General features: G+C 36.6%; 1 protein-coding gene across 1 annotated transcript in view; it reads left to right on the top strand.

The window, feature by feature from the left end:
- Positions 1 to 23,238, top strand: part of LAMA2 (laminin subunit alpha 2) — a 623,785-nt gene that overhangs the window by 495,363 nt on the left and 105,184 nt on the right. Inside the window, exons 36-40 of the mRNA XM_059941243.1 lie at positions 8,849 to 9,011; positions 10,323 to 10,533; positions 18,137 to 18,253; positions 18,959 to 19,122; positions 20,466 to 20,604. Of these exons, the coding sequence (XP_059797226.1) occupies positions 8,849 to 9,011; positions 10,323 to 10,533; positions 18,137 to 18,253; positions 18,959 to 19,122; positions 20,466 to 20,604 (794 nt within the window). The remainder of the gene's footprint in view (positions 1 to 8,848; positions 9,012 to 10,322; positions 10,534 to 18,136; positions 18,254 to 18,958; positions 19,123 to 20,465; positions 20,605 to 23,238) is intronic.

The raw sequence follows: 23,238 nt of genomic DNA, 5'->3' as shown, positions 1-23,238 counted from the left end.
AAGACAGCCTAAGAGACGTCTGGGACAACATTAAACGCAACAACATTCACATTATAGGGGTCCCAGAAGGAGAAGAGAGAGAGAAAGGACCAGAGAACATATTTGAAGAGATTATAGTCGAAAACTTCCCTAACATGGGAAAGGAAATAGCCACCCAAGTCCAGGAAGCGCAGAGAGTCCCATACAGAATAAACCCAAGGAGAAACACGCCGAGACACATAGTAATCAAAGTGGCAAAAATTAAAGACAAAGAAAAATTATTGAAAGCAACAAGGGAAAAACGACAAATAACATACAAGGGAACTCCCATAAGGTTAACAGCTGATTTCTCAGCAGAAACTCTGCAAGCCAGAAGGGAGTGGCATGATATACTTAAAGTGATGAAAGGGAAGAACCTACAACCAAGATTACTCTACCCAGCAAGGATCTCATTTAGATTTGATGGAGAAATCAAAAGCTTTACAGACAAGCAAAAGCTAAGAGAATTCAGCACCACCAAACCAGCTCTACAACAAATGCTAAAGGAACTTCTCTAAGTGGGAAACACAAGAGAAGAAAAGGACCTACAAAAACAAACCCAAAACAATTCAGAAAATGGTCATAGGAACATACATATCGATAATTACCTTAAACGTGAATGGATTAAATGCCCCAACCAAAAGACATAGACTGGCTGAATGGATACAAAACCAAGACCCATATATATACTGTCTACAAGAGACCCACTTTAGACCTAGGGACACATACAGACTGAAAGTGAGGGGATGGAAAAAGATATCCCATGCAAATGGAAATCAAAAGAAGGCTGGAGTAGCTATACTCATATCAGATAAAATAGACTTTAAAATAAAGAATGTTACAAGAGACAAGGAAGGACACTACATAATGATCCAGGGATCAATCCAAGAAGAAGATATAACAATTATAAATATATATGCACCCAACATAGGAGCACCTCAATACATAAGGCAACTGCTAACAGCTATAAAAGAGGAAATCGACAGTAACACAATAATAGTGGGGGACTTTAACACCTCACTTACACCAATGGACAGATCATCCAAAATGAAAATAAATAAGGAAACAGAAGCTTTAAATGACACAATAGACCAGATAGATTTAATTGATATATATAGGACATTCCATCCAAAAAGAGCAGATTACACGTTCTTCTCAAGTGCACACGGAACATTCTCCAGGATAGATCACATCTTGGGTCACAAATCAAGCCTCAGTAAATTTAAGAAAATTGAAATCATATGAAGCATCTTTTCTGACCACAATGCTATGAGATTAGAAATGAATTACAGGGAAAAAAACGTAAAAAACACAAACACATGGAGGCTAAACAATACGTTACTAAATAACCAAGAGATCACTGAAGAAATCAAAGAGGAAATCAAAAAATACCTAGAGACAAATGACAATGAAAACACGACGACCCAAAACCTATGGGATGCAGCAAAAGCGGTTCTAAGCGGGAAGTTTATAGCTATACAAGCCTACCTAAAGAAACAAGAAAAAGCTCAAGTAAACAATCTAACCTTACACCTAAAGGAACTAGAGAAAGAAGAACAAACAAAACCCAAAGTTAGCAGAAGGAAAGAAATCATAAAGATCAGAGCAGAAATAAATGAAATAGAAACAAAGAAAACAATAGCAAAGATCAATAAAACTAAAAGTTGGTTCTTTGAGAAGATAAACAAAATTGATAAGCCATTAGCCAGACTCATCAAGAAAAAGAGGGAGAGGACTCAAATCAATAAAATCAGAAATGAAAAAGGAGAAGTTACAACAGACACCGCAGAAATACAAAGCATCCTAAGAGACTACTACAAGCAACTCTATGCCAATAAAATGGAAAACCTGGAAGAAATGCACAAATGCTTAGAAAGGTATAACCTTCCAAGACTGAACCAGGAAGAAACAGAAAATATGAACAGACCAATCACAAGTAATGAAATTGAAACTGTGATTAAAAATCTTCCAACAAACAAAAGTCCAGGACCAGATGGCTTCACAGGTGAATTCTATCAAACATTTAGAGAAGAGCTAACACCCATCCTTCTCAAACTCTTCCAGAAAATTGCAGAGGAAGGAACACTCCCAAACTCATTCTATGAGGCCACCATCACCCTGATACCAAAACCAGACAAAGACACTACAAAAAAAGAAAATTACAGATCAATATCACTGATGAATATAGATGCAAAAATCCTCAACAAAATACTAGCAAACAGAATCCAACAACACATTAAAAGGATCATACACCACGATCAAGTGGGATTTATCCCAGGGATGCAAGGATTCTTCAGTATACGCAAATCAATCAATGTGATACACCATATTAACAAATTGAAGAATAAAAACCATATGATCATCTCAATAGATGCAGAAAAAGCTTTTGACAAAATTCAACACCCATTTATGATAAAAACTCTCCAGAAAGTGGGCATAGAGGGAACCTACCTCAACATAATAAAGGCCATATATGACAAACCCACAGCAAACATCATTCTCAATGGTGAAAAACTGAAAGCATTTCCTCTAAGATCAGGAACGAGACAAGAATGTCCACTCTCACCACTATTATTCAACATAGTTCTGGAAGTCCTAGCCACGGCAATCAGAGAAGAAAAAGAAATAAAAGGAATACAAATTGGAAAAGAAGAAGTAAAACTGTCACTGTTTGCGGATGACATGATACTATACATAGAGAATCCTAAAACTGCCACCAGAAAACTGCTAGAGCTAATTAATGAATATGGTAAAGTTGCAGGATACAAAATTAATGCACAGAAATCTCTTGCATTCCTATACACTGATGATGAAAAATCTGAAAGAGAAATTATGGAAACACTCCCATTTACCATTGCAACAAAAAGAATAAAATACCTAGGAATAAACCTACCTAGGGAGACAAAAGACCTGCATGCAGAAAACTATAAGACACTGATGAAAGAAATTAAAGATGATACCAACAGATGGAGAGATATACCATGTTCTTGGATTGGAAGAATCAACATTGTGAAAATGAGTATACTACCCAAACCTATCTACAGATTCAATGCAACCCCTATCAAATTACCAATGGCATTTTTTACGGAGCTAGAACAAATCATCTTAAAATTTGTATGGAGACACAAAAGACCCCGAATAGCCAAAGCAGTCTTGAGGGAAAAAATGGAGCTGGAGGAATCAGACTCCCTGACTTCAGACTATACTACAAAGCTACAGTAATCAAGACAATATGGTACTGGCACAAAAACAGAAACACAGATCAATGGAACAAGATAGAAAGCCCAGAGATTAACCCACGCACCTATGGTCAACTAATCTATGACAAAGGAGGCAAAGATATACAATGGAGAAAAGACAGTCTCTTCAATAAGTGGTGCTGGGAAAACTGGACAGCTACATGTAAAAGAATGAAATTAGAATACTCCCTAACACCATACACAAAAATAAACTCAAAATGGATTAGAGACCTAAATATAAGACTGGACACTATAAAACTCTTAGAGGAAAACATAGGAAGAACACTCTTTGACATAAATCACAGCAAGATCTTTTTTGATCCACCTCCTAGAGTAATGGAAATAAAAACAAAAATAAACAAGTGGGACCTAATGAAACTTCAAAGCTTTTGCACAGCAAAGGAAACCATAAACAAGACGAAAAGACAACCCTCAGAATGGGAGAAAATATTTGCAAATGAATCAACGGACAAAGGATTAATCTCCAAAATATATAAACAGCTCATTCAGCTCAATATCAAAGAAACAAACACCCCAATCCAAAAATGGGCAGAAGACCTAAATAGACATTTCTCCAAAGAAGACATACAGACGGCCACGAAGCACATGAAAAGATGCTCAACATCACTAATTATTAGAGAAATGCAAATCAAAACTACAATGAGGTATCACCTCACACCAGTTAGAATGGGCATCATCAGAAAATCTACAAACAACAAATGCTGGAGAGGGTGTGGAGAAAAGGGAACCCTCTTGCACTGTTGGTGGGAATGTAAATTGATACAGCCACTATGGAGAACAATATGGAGGTTCCTTAAAAAACTAAAAATAGAATTACCATATGACCCAGCAATCCCACTACTGGGCATATACCCAGAGAAAACCATAATTCAAAAAGAGACATGCACCCGAATGTTCATTGCAGCACTATTTACAATAGCCAGGTCATGGAAGCAACCTAAATGCCCATCAACAGACGAATGGATAAAGACGATGTGGTACATATATACAATGGAATATTACTCAGCCATAAAAAGGAACGAAATTGAGTCATTTGTTGAGACGTGGATGGATCTAGAGACTGTCATACAGAGTGAAGTAAGTCAGAAAGAGAAAAACAAATATCGTATATTAATGCATGTATGTGGAACCTAGAAAAATGGTACAGATGAGCCAGTTTGCAGGGCAGAAGTTGAGACACAGATGTAGAGAATGGACATATGGACACCAAGGGGGGAAAACTGCGGTGAGGTGGGGATGGTGGTGTGCTGAATTGGGCGATTGGGATTGACATGTATACACTGATGTGTATAAAATTGATGCCTAATAAGAACCTACAGTATAAAAAAACAAACAAAACAACTAATACTAAACTTTCATTGGGTTATTTGTATGGAAATATGTTAATATAAATGTTTCAGACATTACATGAAATTTCTAAAAATCTTAAAAAAAAAAAAAAAGTTAAATATATCCATGTATCAGAGGAAAAATAATTTACTTTTTTCCAGATGATTTATAATTTAAATAACTCCCAGCAATTACTGGCATCATTCCAAAGTCACCAATATTAAAAGATGTATATTGTGTGAAAACATTTTCTGATCCTTAATATTATATTTTAAGCAAATATCAAAGTAGAAAAAGAATAATGAAGTTATGGAGACCATGACATTGGCATGTGAAAAAGCACCTTTGGATTCTGATTAAGCAAAAGATAACAGGTTTTAGGCCCACAAGATAATACCTATTAATTACTACTCATCTAGTATCTAGTGCCTGTCAAAAGATGTTTTTATATGGGGGTATCCTAGCCTAAAGTACCATTTGACACCGTGCTGAAAGTAAGATGTTGTATGTAGGATGTTGTATGTCTCAAAACACAGCTGATCTGCCCTCAAAACCCACTCTACTCATAATACAATTATTTTCAACTAAGGAAACATTATGTCACTTGACATATTTAAATGTGGGGGGTTTTTTCCTTTAAATAACTTGGATTACCTATAATTGGGGCAACTTTTTAAAAAAGAGTTTCTCTTTTTACTCACCGTGAGATCATTCAGTGTTTTGCAGCATTAACTCTTTATGCATTGTACTGCTTTCATCATGGCTAATTAATGTCCTTCAGGACGACTGATTCTATCTCTCGGTTTCGTCTATGTGATTCTGTTGTATTGATTAAACCCCTTGCATGTAAAAAAAAAAAAAAAAAAAATCTGAGGCGTTCTTATCTCACTATAATTTTATAAAGTCTATTGTGCTATGACTCCTGATTCGATCATGAATAAACTATATTTTATTCCACACACTATTAGAATTAATGAGTGAATGTACATAAACCCATTAGCATATGTTCTGATATATAATAGGACTTAAGAAATGCTGGACACCCTTCTTTCCTGTTCTTCAGGTCACAATAGTGTTAGTCATTCATGATAAATTTACCCGTTATAGGATATTTTTCTCAGGTTCAGCATGAAAAACAGCTTTGCTTCTCCTGAGGAATTTATTTATATAGTTTGTATGGTATAGATACTGTATACCTCTTAAAATACTCCTTTTTATCCTGACGCATTGGCTACTAAGATACTTCACACTAGATTTAGGATCCACTGCCCTGGACATTACAGCATGCCTGTCTGTCTAGTAACTCTTTGCCTGATTTACATTAATTTTTTTATCTTTGCCCCATTTCCTTTATATTTATTTTATCTTGTTTTAAAGATATTTTAAAATGACTTTAAATTCCCTTTGTAATAAGTTAGAAAGAAAAGATAATTAAATTTAAAAGATGTGTTTATGTTGCAAGTATTTTTAATACTGTTGAAAACATACTGAAGTGATAATGTATATCTTGGGATAATAGACTACATAACACATTTATCTTTAGTTTAAAAGTACTCAGAGAAGTTCCAAATTCCATGTATAGAAGCAAAGGAGCAATCAGACCTCTTCTATTAAAATAATGCTGCTTTCTTAATATAGCATCATTTTGCTAAAGCAGTTTTTGTGTACCCTAATAATTTCTTCTGGTTGCTTACATATTGCTTTAATTTAAAAGAAATGATGCAATCCATCTTTTCCTTTTCTCACTCCATCATTCTTTTTCCACCAAATTCTTCTCTGTAGAAATTTAGCTGTGAGATTAGACCGCAAAAGAAATAGTGAAGCTGCATCTCACATTCCTTCCTTCCTCAATACCACCTAGGCCCAGGACCTAAATTCCATCAAATTTCCAAAAACGTCTTTAAGCAAAGTTCATTTATGTATTCATTTAATAATGAAAAAACATACAGCTTTGTCAGGTTGGAAAGTGGGGCTTATCCCTTTCATTTAAAAAAAAATGTGAAGACAAATGATGTCATTGGTTACTTACATGCTACAATTTGTTAAAATCAGCTGTACAGATAGGCATGCACTCAAACCAAAGGATGGAGCTGTATCATCAGTAGAGCCAAATCTACTACTACCTTTCTTGAAATCTGAAAAGTAGAAACCTTCTTACATTTAATCATTAACATTCTAACATGGCTTCCCCATAGTCTGCTGGACCAAGGAGCTTTCCAATCAATAGCGCATGGTCACCATGTTTCCTTAGCAAGAATGACATAGCCTAGGTGATATCTTACTAATCATAGTGGTGGAATCTTAAGAAGGTTCTTTGGTATGTGTCAAGGGATGACTATGAAGTAGTCAGCCAGAAGGTAGGCACCCTCACCTACTTCTAAGAATAGCACCTGAGCAATAATTTCTACCACAGGGCTAAGAATGGCCATATTTGTTCTTTAAAAGACCTGATTTAGATTGTTCTGCAGATTAAACTATGGCTATCAGAAATAACAAGTTGACTGCAGCAATTTTCTAAGCAAAGACATTTATCATTAAAAAAGAATTAGAGGGGCTTCCCTGGTGGCGCAGTGGTTGCGAATCTGCCTGCCAATGCAGGGGACACGGGTTCGAGCCCTGGTCTGGGAAGATCCCACATGCCGCGGAGCAACTAGGCCCGTGAGCCACAATTACTGAGCCTGCGCGTCTGGAGCCTGTGCTCCGCAACAAGAGAGGCCGCGATAATGAGAGGCCTGCGCATCGCAATGAAGAGTGGCCCCCACTTGCCGCAACTAGAGAAAGCCCTCGCACAGAAACGAAGACCCAACACAGCCATTAATTAATTAATTAATTAATTAATTTTAAAAAAAGAATTAGAAAGATGCATTTTTGAAAGGGTAGAATTAGAGATTGAAACTTAATTTCTTCTACTAACCCAATATTCTCAAACTCTAGGTGCATCAGAAGATCCTGGAGGGCTTGTTAAAAACACAAGTTGCTGGTCCACACCCCAGACTTTCTGACTCAATAGGTCTGTGATGGGACCTGAGAATATATATTTCTAACAAGTTCCCAGGTGATCTGATGTTGCAAATTTGGGGACCACATTTCAGAACCACTGTACTAACCCACCATGCCACATCCCCATGGCTGGTCTACTTTGCCTAACTGTGTGCACTCTTCTCAGGAGCTCTTGTCATACGACCCTTGGAACAGCTCCCACCAGTGTTAATCAGAAAAGTTTCTCCAAGAATAGAAATGAGTTTTGAAAATTCTTTAGGTCTTAAAGAGGTCTTAGGATACAGCTTTGAATGGTAGAAACTGTCTCTTGGCCAACCCATAGCCTTTATTCTGGGGATTTTCATAGGTAATATTATATAATAGAAATAGGGTTCAGAAGACAAAAGAGTTCAGAAAAACACCTCTCTTCATCTTGCTAAATTAATGCTCCATAGAACACACTTCAGGAAAAGTTGGCCTACAACTAAGGTAGAACTGTGTACATGTTTCAGTTCACCAATTTGTCAAACTATTATTTGACATAGAATTCTTTTTTCAAATGAAATCTTGCCCAGAACACCAACCTATAAAACAGATTCTTGGCAGAATAGATAGCATTTGTAGAATACCTGAAGCGCCTGGAGAATCCTAAGATTCCAAAGAGCACAGTTTGAAAACCTATTTAGTGCCTAATAAACACAGACTCTTAGGCTGGCTGTTATTGCTGGAAGGTATCTGTGAGCCCTAATGCATAATGCCTGTCCGTAGATGGGGGCTCCTTTCCTCATTCCTTTACACAGATCAACACAGAACTGTGTGGAAGTACAAGGGCAGGTTCGTTTTGAGAGATCTCATCACTGATAGTGTTTCTATACTCAGGGTTTTAAAATTGAACATGATTGTGTCTTATCAGCAATGCAGACCTTGCATTTTCAGCTTCCAAGTGTTATGCTACATGTCTCATTTTTTACCTCTTACCTGAAGAAGGTTTGAGCTATTTGTTTACTTTATTTCTTCCTTTTGGGGTAGAAACACTGTTTTAATTACTGTGTCCCCCTAAAAGCAATATAATATGAAGAAATATGTCACATTTCCTTGTTTGTTATGGATCGTTATAGCAACTGCCTCTCTGTCTCCCAGCAGGAACACCCATGACAAACAACATTTCTCTTGGAGATGGTGGAGAAGAGCAGATGCTGGGTGCCATTTTTGCATGTGGCATTTAGTTTACTAATTGGCAAAATTTGTTTTACCCCCTGCAGCTGTAAGTGAAAAAGCCGTAAAACTAAATGAAACTCTAGGAATTCAAGACAAGGCCTTTGGGAGAAATTTGCAAGAGCTTCAGAATGAAGTTGATAAGATGATGACAGAACTGAGGAGGAAAAATCTAGACTCACAAAAGGAAGTTGCTGAAGATGAGCTGGTGTGAGTAGAAGCTCTGTTACTTTTTCGTTTGATAAACTGAGCTTTCCAAATTGTTGTTTAGAGATTTCTAAATTTTCCATCACATATCAGTAGGAGATACTTTGTTCTTTATTTATTTTTCATCTGCTTAGTTATAATTTGTCTTGCTCTAAAACGGATCAAAGGCATGTTTATACCTATATAAATAATCAAGTAAATGATCTTTTTTTGGTGCTGTCCCTTCTGCAATTAGGCTAATGGTCTTGCTTTATTAATTTCCATTATTAGGGCCTTTAAAACTTTTAATTGTTTTTGTTTTAATAAAAATATCTTTGGATAAATAAAGTTATGAATTTAACAGGCCATCCTATACATTTTGTCATCTTAGGAAATACTGAATAGAAGAATTGTCAAATAATACATGCCTAATACTATGAAATAAAGTTTGGGAATTTGAGGTTGTGACTAATGATAGTGATTTTACTAATGCCAATGAATTCCTGTGACCGTACACTCAATAAAATATACATTTTTACATTCATAGTCAGCTAACTTCAAAGTGATGGTGTTATTAATGATCAAATAGTATATACTAAATCATCAACATTAGCAACACCTGAGAACTTGTTAGAAATACAAATTATCAAACCCCACCCTAGACCTACTGAATCAGAAACTTCTGGGATGGGGCCCAGCAATCTGTTTTGACAAGTTCTTCAGGGAATTATGATGCCTTTTAGTCTGAGAACTACTGTTCTTCAAATATTTAGCCTTCCTTAAAGGGCTCAGATATTATCCCTTTAGGAAAACCATTAAGTTGAATCCAGGAAACTCCCAGAACACACAGTTCAAAGGAAAAGAAAAGTAGGTCAAAATTATATCATACTAGCATGTCAACAGCATGGCGCTATATTCACAGTTTCTAACAAAACATATCAATATTCATATCTTATATTCAAAGTAACAGAGAAAATATCTCATGGTTAATCAGGTAGATTTTATTTTTGGTGTGTGAAGTAAATCATAAAACTGATTTCATCAGCCAGATTATGAGAATAACATGAGATCCTTTCCAAATGAAAATGTTATATTACTAATCAATTTAAAATGTGTGGATTTTTTTGTTCTTTAGTTTTAATTGTAAATGCTCTTGCCACTTTTCAGCTATCAGTTTTCAACTTGGTTTAGCACACAGTCAACCTGCCTTAAATATTGTTTCTAATTTTTCCATACTTTCAGTGTTAGCATTTCTTTGTAACACTGTTTAATACCAATAAACCCTGAGGCAGTGGCAAGGGCTCATTGTCTCTTATTGGGCTGGGGTGTTTATAGAGCTGCAGAAGGCCTTCTGAAGAAAGTGAAGAAGCTGTTTGGAGAATCCCGAGGGAAAAATGAAGAAATGGAGAAGGACCTCCGGGAGAAACTGGCAGACTACAAAAGCAAGGTTGATGATGCTTGGGACCTGTTGAGAGAAGCCACAGATAAAATCAGAGAAACTAATCTCTTATCTGCAGAAAACCAGAAAAACATGACTGCTTTGGAGGTGAGTCTTAGAGGCTCTTTCATCTGAATCTGGGAGCACGGGGTGGGAGTTTGACCATGGCGGAGTAAGTCAAGTTGATGCAAGTTGATGCACATGTACGAAATCAAGTGTGACAACTCTGAAAGGAGACTTCTAAGAAGCAGAACAGGGAATGATCCTTCTTTCTGTTTTTTTGTTTGTTTGTTTATAAATTTATTTATTTTTATTTTTGGCTGTGTTGGGTCCCCGTTCTGTGCGCGGGCTTTCTCTAGTTGCAGCGAGTGGTGTGCAGGCTTCTCACTGTCGTGGCCTCTCTTGTTGCAGAGCGCAGGCTCAGTAGTTGTGGCACATGGGCCCAGTTGCTCCGCGGCATGTGGCAATCCTTCCGGGCCAGGGATCGAACCCATGTCCCCTGCATTGGCAGGCAGATTCCCACCCACTGCGCCACCAGGGAAGCCCCTTCTTTTTGTTTTTTAATGAATGATCATTGCCCATATAATCAAATAAAATTTAGGTAACTTAAACTATTTAAGATTTTTAAGGGCAGAATGGTACAGTGGAATGAGATCTTTACTGGGAGTCAGGGGTCCTTGGTCTTAACAACAACTGTGCCACTAACTAGAAGTACTAGTGTGAGCAAGTCAGTTAAAGTCTCAGAGCATCGGTCTCTCAACTATACAATGAGTGCATTATACTAGGGCGTATCTAGAGTTTCTTCAAACACTAATACCATATGATTGTACAGTCCACCCAACCTGATCCACAAACCATGGTTTAGACATCCGGCCGCCATAAGTCACAGAAGTGCCAAGGATTTTCTAATGGAATTGGGGCACAGGAGAAACAGCTCACTGAGAGACCAGAGCCTGGGAAAATTTTGGTTCTCTTCTTCTTTGCAACATGTTCTATGAAAATGATATTTTACAACGGACTAACATGAGCAGATCAAGTCTGAGTTATTTTTTGTCTCCTTTTCCTCAGACAAGAGAGAGTTCTCTCCTCAAGCAATGATAGGCAGCTTCTGCCTTTTCTAGATTGCTAATGAAGCTAGAACTAAAACAGATCCTTCCATCTATTCCTTCCTTTCTCCCTTCCTTCCTACTTCCCTTCTTTCCTTCTCTCCTTCCTTTCTCTCCCTCTCTTTCTTTCTCTCTCTCTCTCTCTCTCGTTTCTTTCTTAATATTTAACATGGCAAACTGATCACTTTTCCCTACAGTGAATTCAGCACATATGATGGCACAAACCTGTATTTAGCATTGAAAAAAAAAAAAAAAAGAACTTCCTCACCAGAAACAAACTTACCTTTGTTCTTTTCAAAGTATTTGACCCCAACAGATCTGAAAACAGTGGCAGACCTTTATCTCTTCTAATATAAAATTTTACCTGCAACTATAACTGAGCACTCTCTGGCATATATTATGCTCTCAAAACTGTTCATGGAATGACAGTTGAATAAAAAGAATCTGGATTTTTTTATCCATTCATTTCTTTCCATTTTCCTTTGGATTAAGAAGTAAAAGGATGAATTAATTTTTTAAAAGAATTGTTTTCTGGTTCCCTCTCCTGGGACTTAGCCTTGTCATTTTGATAGAGGATTGAGAAGACTCACTGATGTATCTAATCTTAACCAATTTGGAATCTACTGACATGCTGGCAATATTAAAGAAAAAGCTCTGTCTTGTTAAGCAGGATGCTAGGCCGCCTTCATATCACAGGCTCCCGCATGATTCATCTTGCTCGGTGATACACCAGTGGTGTAACTTACCCGGAGGTGCACCACTCCATTTTATGGCAACAGTTTAAGAAATTAAAATTACCTGTGTAGAAAGTATAATAAGCATCTGGGAAGTATTTCAAGAAGAGTTGTAGTGGCACACTAAATGGTGCTTTTAGCTATTCCTTCATTTTAGTGATGTTTAAAACCAAGAGCCATCATTCTTGGGTACCCCTAGAGAAGCCTGGAGCTTATGTAGTCAGTATTGAAGTGTAAGTTGTCCTTCTTGTATTTTCATTTTACACGTGATGCTTAACTAAAGGCTTGTTTAAAACTTACTAGAATAAATAGATAAACTGACTAAATTAATATGAATAAGGCAGAGCTTATTTAAGGTTGCTTGCCAAGGCTGATTAAGGTTGATTGCCAAGGTTGATGCTAGACTGGCCAATAAAGCATCACCTGTTTAGAGTTTGCTAAACAGACGCATCCCCTGAGCTCCCACCCAGAATCTGAGGTAGCTGGTCTGAGGTGTGGTCCAGGGTCCATATTCTAAAACATCCCCTGGGTTAATCTGATGTACATATAGATTTTAAAAGAACTGATAATGTCGTATCCATTTGATTGAGTAATTAGTTGTACTTTAAATAAATGACTTCATTGAGCCTGTGCCCACAAAAAGGTGATATAATTAAGACCCAACGCATTTTTCTTTTTCATTTAAGGAAGTAAGCATGTAATTTTTATTATTAAAAACATTTATCAAGCCCCTACTAAGTTCAGGAAATGTACTAAACAAAAATTGAGTATATCAAACACTGGTCCTCATGGTGTGGTCCTTGGAACAGCAGCATTAGCATCACCTAGACACTTGTTAATAATGCAGATTCTCAGGTTCCCCCCAAACCTATCAACTCAGAAACTGGGAGTGGAGCCCAGCCACCTGTGTTTTTAAAATCCTACCCATGATTCAGATGCAGCCTTAAGCTTTAAAGACACTGATATTGATATAAGAAATAAAACACCACCTCTGATGACTTCAGGTGACTTGTATTTAGTGGGAGGCTCACACAAGTAAACTAGTCTGTACACTACAGGAGTTATCATGGAGGTATGCAAAGGAAGGGCATCAAAATCACCCCTGGATTTAGGAAGGGCTTCATAGAGGACTTGACACATACGCTAAGTCCTGAAGGGTAAGCTCTAATGAGTCAAAGTAGAAGAGGAAGAACATTCCAGAAATAGGAAAAAAAAAAAAACATGCAAACATATAGACATTTTGGAGAAATGTCATTGATTTGATAGGATTGGAATAAAGACTGCCTGTGAACTGGTGAGGGGATAGAAAGCCAACGAAGACAGAGAGGGTCCAGACCTTGAGTTATAAGAGAACTGCATTCTGAGAGCTAAGCTGAGGAATTTGGTTTTATCCTGAAATCTATCAGAAGCAATTGAAATATTGGAGTCATGGATTAAAATCATATTTTGGGGACTTTCTGAGTGGTTCATGTAAACTCGAGGATTGGTTTTGTATTGGAAAATAGTGGGATATAAGGCTAGGAAAGCAGGCAGGAATAATATGCAAATGTCTGTTAGACACCTACCATTATCAAGATGCTATTGGTAACCAGGGTGTTAGAGGCTGAATAGGAATGATTTCTGGCCTCAGAGAACTTACGATTTCCTGAAAATTCAGGCATTTTAACCTTTCATTATATGTAACACTGTGATTAATATGGGCTGGGAGAATCAAACACCAAAATGATGGCGTCATAGAAGTTGATAGAAATGATGGCGCATCATGAGCAGAAACACAGAGCTCTGGAAATATGATCTTAGGAAATGTCGAATAGAGCGGTGACGCTTGTTCGTAAGCTACGTAAGTCTGTAGCAGAAGATGGCTCTGAAAATGGGCCTTTGGAGCCAGATCACAGAAGGCTTTGAATGCAACTTTCTAGAACAGGACAGGGTTAGAATGCCATTTCCAGCAATGGAGAAAAGGCAGAGGAAACCGTGGGCGGAGGGGCAAAGAGAAGATGAGCAATTCAATTAAGCAAAGTAATGTGTTTTGAGCAGTCTGTCCCCAAATTTACCGTTATGACCTTGAACAGGAAGGAGTTGGAAGAAAGGGAAGAATGAGTTGCTAGATAAAGATAGACAGGAAGATAACTTTTGTAAGTTCTTAATCTACCCCCCAGCAACCCCCCTCAGCAAAAAAAAAAAAAACCAGGTGTTAAACTTACAAAGCTCTGGAATGAATTAAGATCTAATCAGAAGTTAAAAGTAGAAATACAACAACTTTGGTATCTAATCAGAATCACTTAACAATTATGCTTGTGGTATACACTTGGAGAATAATTCTCCCTAAACATGAGCCCCCCTTTTTCTCCTCAAATCTCAAAGCTTCCTATCTTTAAGTATTTTATATCCTACATCCTTCTCTATCCATTCCCTGTCTTTATTTATTTTTATAGCACTCATCATTAAAAATATATTATACATTAATTCATTCAATTTTTAATTATACATTAAATTCATTCAATTTTTTTCCCTCCAGAAAGCCATGAGAAACATGTCTTCTGGCCCACTGTATCTCCAGGGCAGAGAATAGTACCTGGCACAAAGACAGAACAGAAATGTTCTTTCTCAATGAAGAAAGTACTATAAAGCAAACACAAATAAGTGTTATATCGATGCTTTTATCAATATTTAGGAGCTCCAAATCTTCATCTTTCCTTGGTTCAAAGCTAGATTTCATTAGTGTCTAATCTGAAATTAGCCACCACTGAAATCTCTTTAATCCCTAGATCGTTTCTGCTTCAGTGTGATTAAAAAAAAAGCACATTTTGATCTTTGCATAACAATGGGTTCCTTAAAGTGACTCAAAGAGAGCTTTTATAAAGATTCTAACTCACTGCTTAATTGAAACCAAAATGAATGTAGCTCTTCACCTCACATACAGGTGGAAATATTCTCCCTCCTATTGATACAGCATTTTGTTACCTTGATTTATAAATACAAACAAGCCACGCTAAAGAAAGTTTCTTGAATGTCTGTCCAGGGTCAATTTTAAATCAGTTCATACAAAAGCTAAGGGCTAAAATTGATAGTTATATAAGAGTGTCAGACCTTTGGAAAATAAGATATGCCTTATAACCAGGAACATCAGGACTACCTCTACATTTGCTGTTCGTGAAGGGAGAATGAAATTTCTCTGATTTAGCCAGGCATGGGAGTAGTTGAATGAACCGAGAGTCACCAGTGCAAACAGAACTATTTATTGAGGAAACTCTTCTAGGTACTGGAGATAAAGTGATACAAAGACTGTTTTATGGAATTTATATTATAGTGAGAAAGATAGTCACTAAACCAATAAATAAGAATATAATATGGCCATAAAGTCTGCAGCATGGGCTAATATGCATAATAAGTGACTTGTTCTCAGTATATTGCCTGATGAATTAAATGTTATCCTTCGTCCACTAGGTCCAGCTCAATGGCCTGTACATTTCTCCTCCTCCCTATGCATGCATCGTGTGATGAATTGGTGTCTGATTATCATTAAATAGCCTGTGCTTTTAGCAACTCTTAGAAGAAGCAATCAAGATGGTTCAATCTATACAAAAAAATAAAATTGTATTATCTATGTTTCTATAATCGATGGCCACCCTATAAAATATAATTCAGATAAATGAGTTCTAGGAAAAAGAAAATAAAGTAATTATAATAGTTAACAATTCTGTAGTGTTCACTGTGTGCCAGGCTGTGTTCTAAACCAATTTCTCTCAAATTTTATTGTGTATATCAATCACTTAGGGTTCTTGTTAAATGCAGATTCTGAGTTGGTAGTTCCCAGAAAGGCATTGAGATTGTGCATTTCTAAGAAGCTTCCCAGTGATGCCAATACTGCTGATCAATGGGCCATATTTTGAGTATTGAGGGAGAAAGCATTTTACATGAAGCTAAATGGAGGAGGAAACAAGGCAAGGAACTGGGGAAGGGCACATGGTGAAGGCAACTGCAACTGTAAAGGCTCAGAGGCAGGAGTAAGATATGTGTACTGGCAGCAGATTGAAGTGGTTGGTGAAGAGGTAGGGAAAGTAGGGTGTGAAATTAGCACTATCCAATGCAAATAAGAAGTGTGATTTCCACAATTGGAAAGTCAGTGCTTTCACAGCTCAAGACGGAAGCTCTATCATTAGGTAGACTGGGATTCAAATCTTAACTACACTGTACTAACTGTGTGACCTTGGGTAAATCACTTAACTTGTTCAATTTTCTATTCATTTAAAAGGTGATAAACACAGGACGTGTGTTAGTATAGAATTAAATGAGGAAAGCTTATAAACTACCTGGCACATACTGAAATCTAAATGAATATATAAACTAGCATTGTTATTTATATAAAAAGCATAAATGGCAAAGGCTTAAAATTATAATTGATGCAGTTAAATCCACAGGTAAAAAGGTGATAGAAAGAATGAGTCAGAAATAGAAAGAAAAAAAAAGGCAAAGTTATGTTCCAAACAGAGAAATAACACTATTTCTTTCTCATTGATTTTACTCTTCTAGACTAGGAGTGAGTTTCATGTGGTTTGAGACAAGCTATCAGTTTCAAAGAAAAATTAGAGTCTGCTCTCTATTTTTTTTTTAAAGGATTTATATGTATTTCAAAGAAGTGAGGAAGTACTTACAATATAAGTTTTTTTGTTTTGTTTTTAACTTTTGGGTTTATTTATTTATTTATTTATGGCTGTGTTGGGTCTTCGTTTCTGTGCGAGGGCTTTCTCTAGTTGAGGCAAGTGGGGGCCACTCTTCATCGCGGTGCGCGGGCCTCTCACTATCGCGGCCTCTCTTGTTGCGGAGCACAGGCTCCAGACGCGCAGGCTCAGTAATTGTGGCCCACGGGCCTAGTTGCTCCGCGGCATGTGGGATCTTCCCAGACCAGGGCTCGAACCCGCGTCCCCTGCATTGGCAGGCAGACTCTCAACCACTGCGCCACCAGGGAAGCCCTGCTTGCTTGTTTATGGAACAGTCCATTAAGTTTATTCTTCCATGTGAGAGTTTCTCTTTTTTTTGAAAAGTACTTCCCCTGTTTCCTTTGAAATCCCACTTCTGAGCTTCCCTGGTGGCACAGTGGTTAAGAATCCGCCTGCCAAGGCAGGGGACACGGGTTCAAGCTCTGGTTCAGGAAGCTCCCACATGCCGCAGAGCAACTAAGCCCGTGCACTACAACTACTGAAGCCTGTGCGCCTAGAGCCCATGTTCTGCAACAAGAGAAGCCACCGCAACGAGAAGCCCGCACACCGCAACGAAGAGTAGTGCCTGCTCGCCGCCACTAAAGAGAGCCCACGCGCAGCAACGAAGACCCAACGCAGCCAAAAATAAAATTAATTACTTAATTAATTTAAAAAAATAAAAAATAAAAAAAATAAAATCTCACTTCTTCCAATTTTTACAGAACTCCCATAGAATAAATCTGCTTACGTTTATGCTCACAAAATATTCATTTGGACATAGATTCTGGAATTTAATGTCTCGTTCCAATGTAATTCAGTGTACTACCACATGCTCAGCAATGCATATTCAGTACTTACATTTCAGTTAAAATGGATGTCCATCTCACTTTAAAAATATTTTTTAATTCCTCAGCTACCATCACATAACTTTTCTTATCTTGCATGACTTTCTCACAATAGGAGAAAGAAAGTACCTGTACAGGTATTTAAATAAAGTAACTCTTGGAGGGCTGGCTGGGTAGTCTATATCACTCTCATGTAGTCTCACAGTCAACATGACATATCTTGTTTGCAAAGCCTTGTTTAGACAGTGTAGGAAAGCCAGGAATACAGGGCTGGATAGGGTTTTCCCCAAAGGGCATTTTGATGTTTTGTTTATACTGTCCTACAGAAAAAGAAGGAGGCTATTGAAAGTGGCAAACGACAAACTGAGGACACTTTAAAAGAAGGCACTGACATACTTGATGAAGCCAACCGTCTTGCAGATGAAATCAACTCAGTCATAGACGTGAGTATTTGGTGAAACCCAAAGTTAAAAGAAAGGTGATAATGACACAAGCTCTCATAAATGGGAATCAATGAGAAATCTCAGTAGTATAAGCAAATACTGTTATTTTCTTGTGGGTATAAAGTTGTTTTTGCCTTATTCTATTGTGACCATTCTCACCCATTGGTAACAGTTAAAACTTCACATTATTCTCTCAGTAGACATGAATGTCTGGTGAGGGTACCCACACACTCACACCAACCTGTATTTTTTTCACAGTGATGAAGAGCATTTCTTGTTCCTAGGACAGCACTTACAATCTGCTTCAATATTCACAGAATATTAGTTAAAAGAGAAATGTAAAGCTACAAACAGACTTTTAACATACTGTCTAATGCAGTAGATACTGACATATGGTGATGCGTGGTAATAGAAATGCAAATAGTGTAAAAGATCCCAATGACTATCATTTATGCATTTAGACCTACAAAGTAGCATTTTTTTAAAAAGATTGTCAGGTTCTTCTTGGTATAAATTGCCTTCATATATTTCCTAATCTCTATCATTAAATAATAGCTTTTATTTTCTATTCTTTTTTGCTAGGTTAGTAAATTTAAAGTTTCATAAAAACCTAAGCGTGTATAATTAGATCTCCAAGAGAAATTAGTAAATGAGAGGAGGCTTGGATTCACTTACTTAAAATGCCTTCTTTTCTCTACATATCAGTATGTTGAAGACATTCAAACTAAATTGCCACCCCTGTCTGAGGATCTGAAAGATAAAATAGATGACCTCTCCCAAGAAATAAAGGACAGGAAGCTTGCTGAGAAGGTGTCCCAGGCTGAGAGCCATGCAGCTCAGTTAAATGATTCATCTGCTGTCCTTGATAGGTATGTCATTTGTTGTTGGAAATGTCTATGTATCTTGACACTTGTCCAAAAGTTTTGACTAGCAGAAATGGTAGAGAGTTGCTTTCAAATCTTGATTTTTGTAATTATGAACATACGAGCTAGAGGGCCTTTCTGTGGAAAAGCCTAATTAGAAGGGTCTGGGCAAAACTCTACTGGAGCAACATCAAAAGTCTGAGTTAAAAGTGGATTCAAATATGGCATGGTGGGGAGTGAACATTGCCTTAGGCCACACTTAGAAAAAATATTTTCTGTTCTTTATTGGAGAGCACAGCAGTTTCCTTATTAGCATTTTAAATAATAATGTATAAACGCACATTCTGCTTCAAATTTCAGTTTTATATTTTTAATGAAATCAAACTATTTATTGTTAAAAGGGTGGCTTTTGGAAGTGTGGCTCCATACATAGCCTTTAAGTCTTGTTTTTTTCTTTCAAATTCCATGGAGACACTACATATTGCCCTGTGAAATAACAGCTCATTTTAACTGGGGTTCTTATACGGGTCAGTGAGGGAGGGGCAACTGGTGGGGTGTGTTTGACTAGTAAACAGCCTTCTAGGTATAACTGGTGTGCTTCCCCTACAGTTTCGGTGTTGTCATAACAAAATAGGTGTATTAGCCCCAAGAATAATTTTCCTAAATGAATCTGTATTTAATATACTCCATGTGTAAGGTTCTGTTTCAATACTTAATACTCTTGATACAAAGGAAAATATTAATGTTTGAAGACCCTGGGGAAAAATGTACATACAATTCATTTTATAACAATTTTACAACATTTTTTAACATTTTGCTCATTTATCATGAAGGGTGGTAAATGGAGCAGTAAGCTAGAAGTCAACAGAGGCAGGCTCCAAGTCCTTAATTAGCTAATTAGTGACATGTTGGTCATGTGACCTGAGACAAGCAATATAACCGAGACTCATTTGTCCTCATCTGAGAAATGCACCTACTCTAAAGAGATTTTGTGAAGTTCATTCCAATAATATAGAACAAGTGCTCTGACACCTGTGCGTGCTTCACAAATAACATAAAGAATCGTCTCACTGCTCATACTTGCATGGTGCTCAGGGTTGCAGAAACTTCTGGAGGATGCTATGGGTACTTAAAAATATGTTGGTAGTATTTCATTGCTTAATTATTTAGGAATATGAGTTTAAACTGAAAACTACAATATAATACAATTAGTAGATACCTCACTATGGTTTGGAATTAACATAATTATACTGACCATGACCATTTGGAAGCCATATTTGCTATAAGTAAGATGTCCTTCAGTTGAGTACCAACTGCTCTGATGTTCTTTTCTGGGGCAATCCCAACAGAATCCTTGATGAGGCCAAAAACATCTCCTTCAATGCCACTGCAGCCTTCAAAGCTTACAGCAATATTAAGGACTATATTGATGAAGCTGAGAAAATTGCCAAAGAAGCCAAAGTTCTTGCACATGAAGCCACAGAACTGGTAAGAAACAAATAGCGTTATGTACTGAGAATGGAGGTCAATCTGTTTGAATAAGTACCTAAACTAAATTTCTCAAATTTCTCAAAGCTCTGGAAAAATGCAAGTAAATTAGAATATTTGTTTTGTATTATTTTCAAAGGCTCCTTTTAAATTTTATCCAAAATAGATTCTCAGTCATAGCAGAACTCTTTTCTCAGTCACCTACTACTTTCCACTATTAATAAGGGTCTTGAAATTATCGCAGATGCCAAATAGGTTTGTGCCACCAACTCGCAAAGGAAAAACAGTCAAACATAAGACTCTGAACAGGGAAATTTATCACTATTATTCCATATGTCTTCAGTAAGAAAGTGCCTTGGAAATTAACACCAGAGCTTATAGTCACATACAAATTGATTCTATGTAACGTTTGATTATAAGGCGCACGTTTTACAAACACGCCAGTTCATATATTTCTAAACTATTATACTATTTTTATCAGTTGAAATGTTTACCTTCAAAGCTACTTTTGGCTGCTGTCATTGTTCAAAATAAATTTGCAATTAATATTTTAGAGTTTTCGGGTTCTAAGTATAGCACATTATCTGAGTATCTTCAATAGCAACAAATCTTTTTCCTTTACATGTAGAGCAACATTTTGTAACCAAGTTATGTGATAAACCTTGGTAATACTATTTTAGGTCAAATTTCATTTCATAGGAGGCAGATGGTGAGTTAAAATGTTCAGAACCATCACTTACTCCTTTGGCTTCACACAGAATCCCCCCAATACATCAGAATTTCAGGAGAAAAAAATTTTGATTGAACACTTGACTGTGAATGAAATATGCATAAATAGCGGGTGTTGAAGAAACAGATCCATATTTTCTTTGCTTTGGTATTGAGCACAAATGCTTTCATGGATTTCAGGGATATTGGAGGTATTTACCACACTCTTAGCAGGTTTATTTTATGGTCATGGTGAATGATGCATCATATTCCATCAGCAGTTACTACTGTTTCGGCTTCTCTGGAATGAGTTCTACCAATACCATATGTTCTGTTTATTTCTTATTCAAAATCATGACACAATTATTACAGAAACTTCCCTATGTTCAATTATCCTTTCAAAATGAACCATTTTTCAAATCTATTTGAAGATCCTAGTCTTCAAGTTCACCATTTTCATCTGACCCATGTTTTGTTGGATCACCATTTTCAGCATTTAGCACAGTACCTGACAGAGAGTAGACACTCGTGAGTAAATGAATGAATGTCATTCTAATTGACATTTTTCATGCCTATTTACAACATTTTGTACCAATAAAATCCTCACTATTGTCATTGCTTCATTTTTATAAACTTGTAACATTTTATGTTAAAGACCTGTTTATTTTCACCCAAATTTAATACCATCACTTTATACTCAGGAGACTCTCATATTCATGCCAACATGAAATATTCACTTTTCCTCAACACTGATGCTTATACATGATAGGCTTGCCAAACTCAAACAGAGCTAAGACAAGTTTTTTGTTGTTGTTTTTTGTTTTAACTAGGACAAGTTTTACTGCATTACAGCATGTCCTCTCGTTATTGTTATTCCTTCTCTATAAGCCATGTAAAAATAATTAAATGTCTGAAAAATTACAAAGTAAAAGCTAAAGAGAATCACTGATTTATTAAGTGGCTATCAACAAACACACAGAAGACTGATTTGGCCAGAAAGTTTGTTGGACCGTGTTTCAAGAACAGAATAAATAAAGTTTTAATTTTAATAATTCATTATAATATAGTTCTATTATACTGGAAAAGAAATATATTTGCCATTAAATTGAGCAATTACCTATATAGTACTAGCATTCCATAAATGTTAGAGCTGTTATTATTGATAGAGCTATGGATAAACACAGAAGAGTAAGATTAAGTTTATTATTTATGTATGAAAGAGTCATTTGAGTCTAGTCCTGCAAAGAAGGAAGAATGTTTTCAATGAATTAGAAACAAAGGACAAAGAAACAAAGCAGGAATTTATACAAGGAGAAAAAGGACATATTAGACAAGCAATAAAGCAATCAATTACTACTGTGAAGAAGATGGACGTAAGATAATGTGAGAAGAAAAAAAGCATTGAAAATACCATAGGAAAAGAAACAAATGAATATGGAATAGTCTCAAAGCATAATTGACAGCATTTGTAAAGCCACTTCACTTTTAAAAATCTGCTTAAGTTTACCTATTTGTAGTGCACACATAATCAACAATGGAATTGAAAGGAAAATATGAGTGAGAAAAAAGTTGATCCTTTATTTTAATTAAATAATAAGGAGGTAGAGGTTATAAACAATTCAAGTTGTAGTATAGTTCCTATGTAAAGAGTAACAGCCCCTTATCTTGTATATATAATTTATTTAAATATCAAAATGAAATATTATTATTTTTTCATTCTTTTTATTTTTTTTTTTAACATCTTTATTGGAGTATAATTGCTTTACAATGGTGTGTTAGTTTCTGCTTTATAACAAAGTGCATCAGTTATACATATACATATGTTCCCATATCTCTTCCCTCTTGCATCTCCCTCCCTCCCACCCTCCCTATCCCACCCCTCTAGGTGGTCACAAAGCACCGAGCTGATCTCCCTGTGCTATGTGG

The sequence above is a fragment of the Balaenoptera ricei genome, chromosome 12 (assembly GCF_028023285.1).
Source record: "Balaenoptera ricei isolate mBalRic1 chromosome 12, mBalRic1.hap2, whole genome shotgun sequence".
Classification (NCBI taxonomy): domain Eukaryota; kingdom Metazoa; phylum Chordata; class Mammalia; order Artiodactyla; family Balaenopteridae; genus Balaenoptera; species Balaenoptera ricei.
The sequence above is the reverse complement of the archived record's forward strand: the minus strand, read 5'-3'. Positions and strand labels throughout refer to the sequence as shown.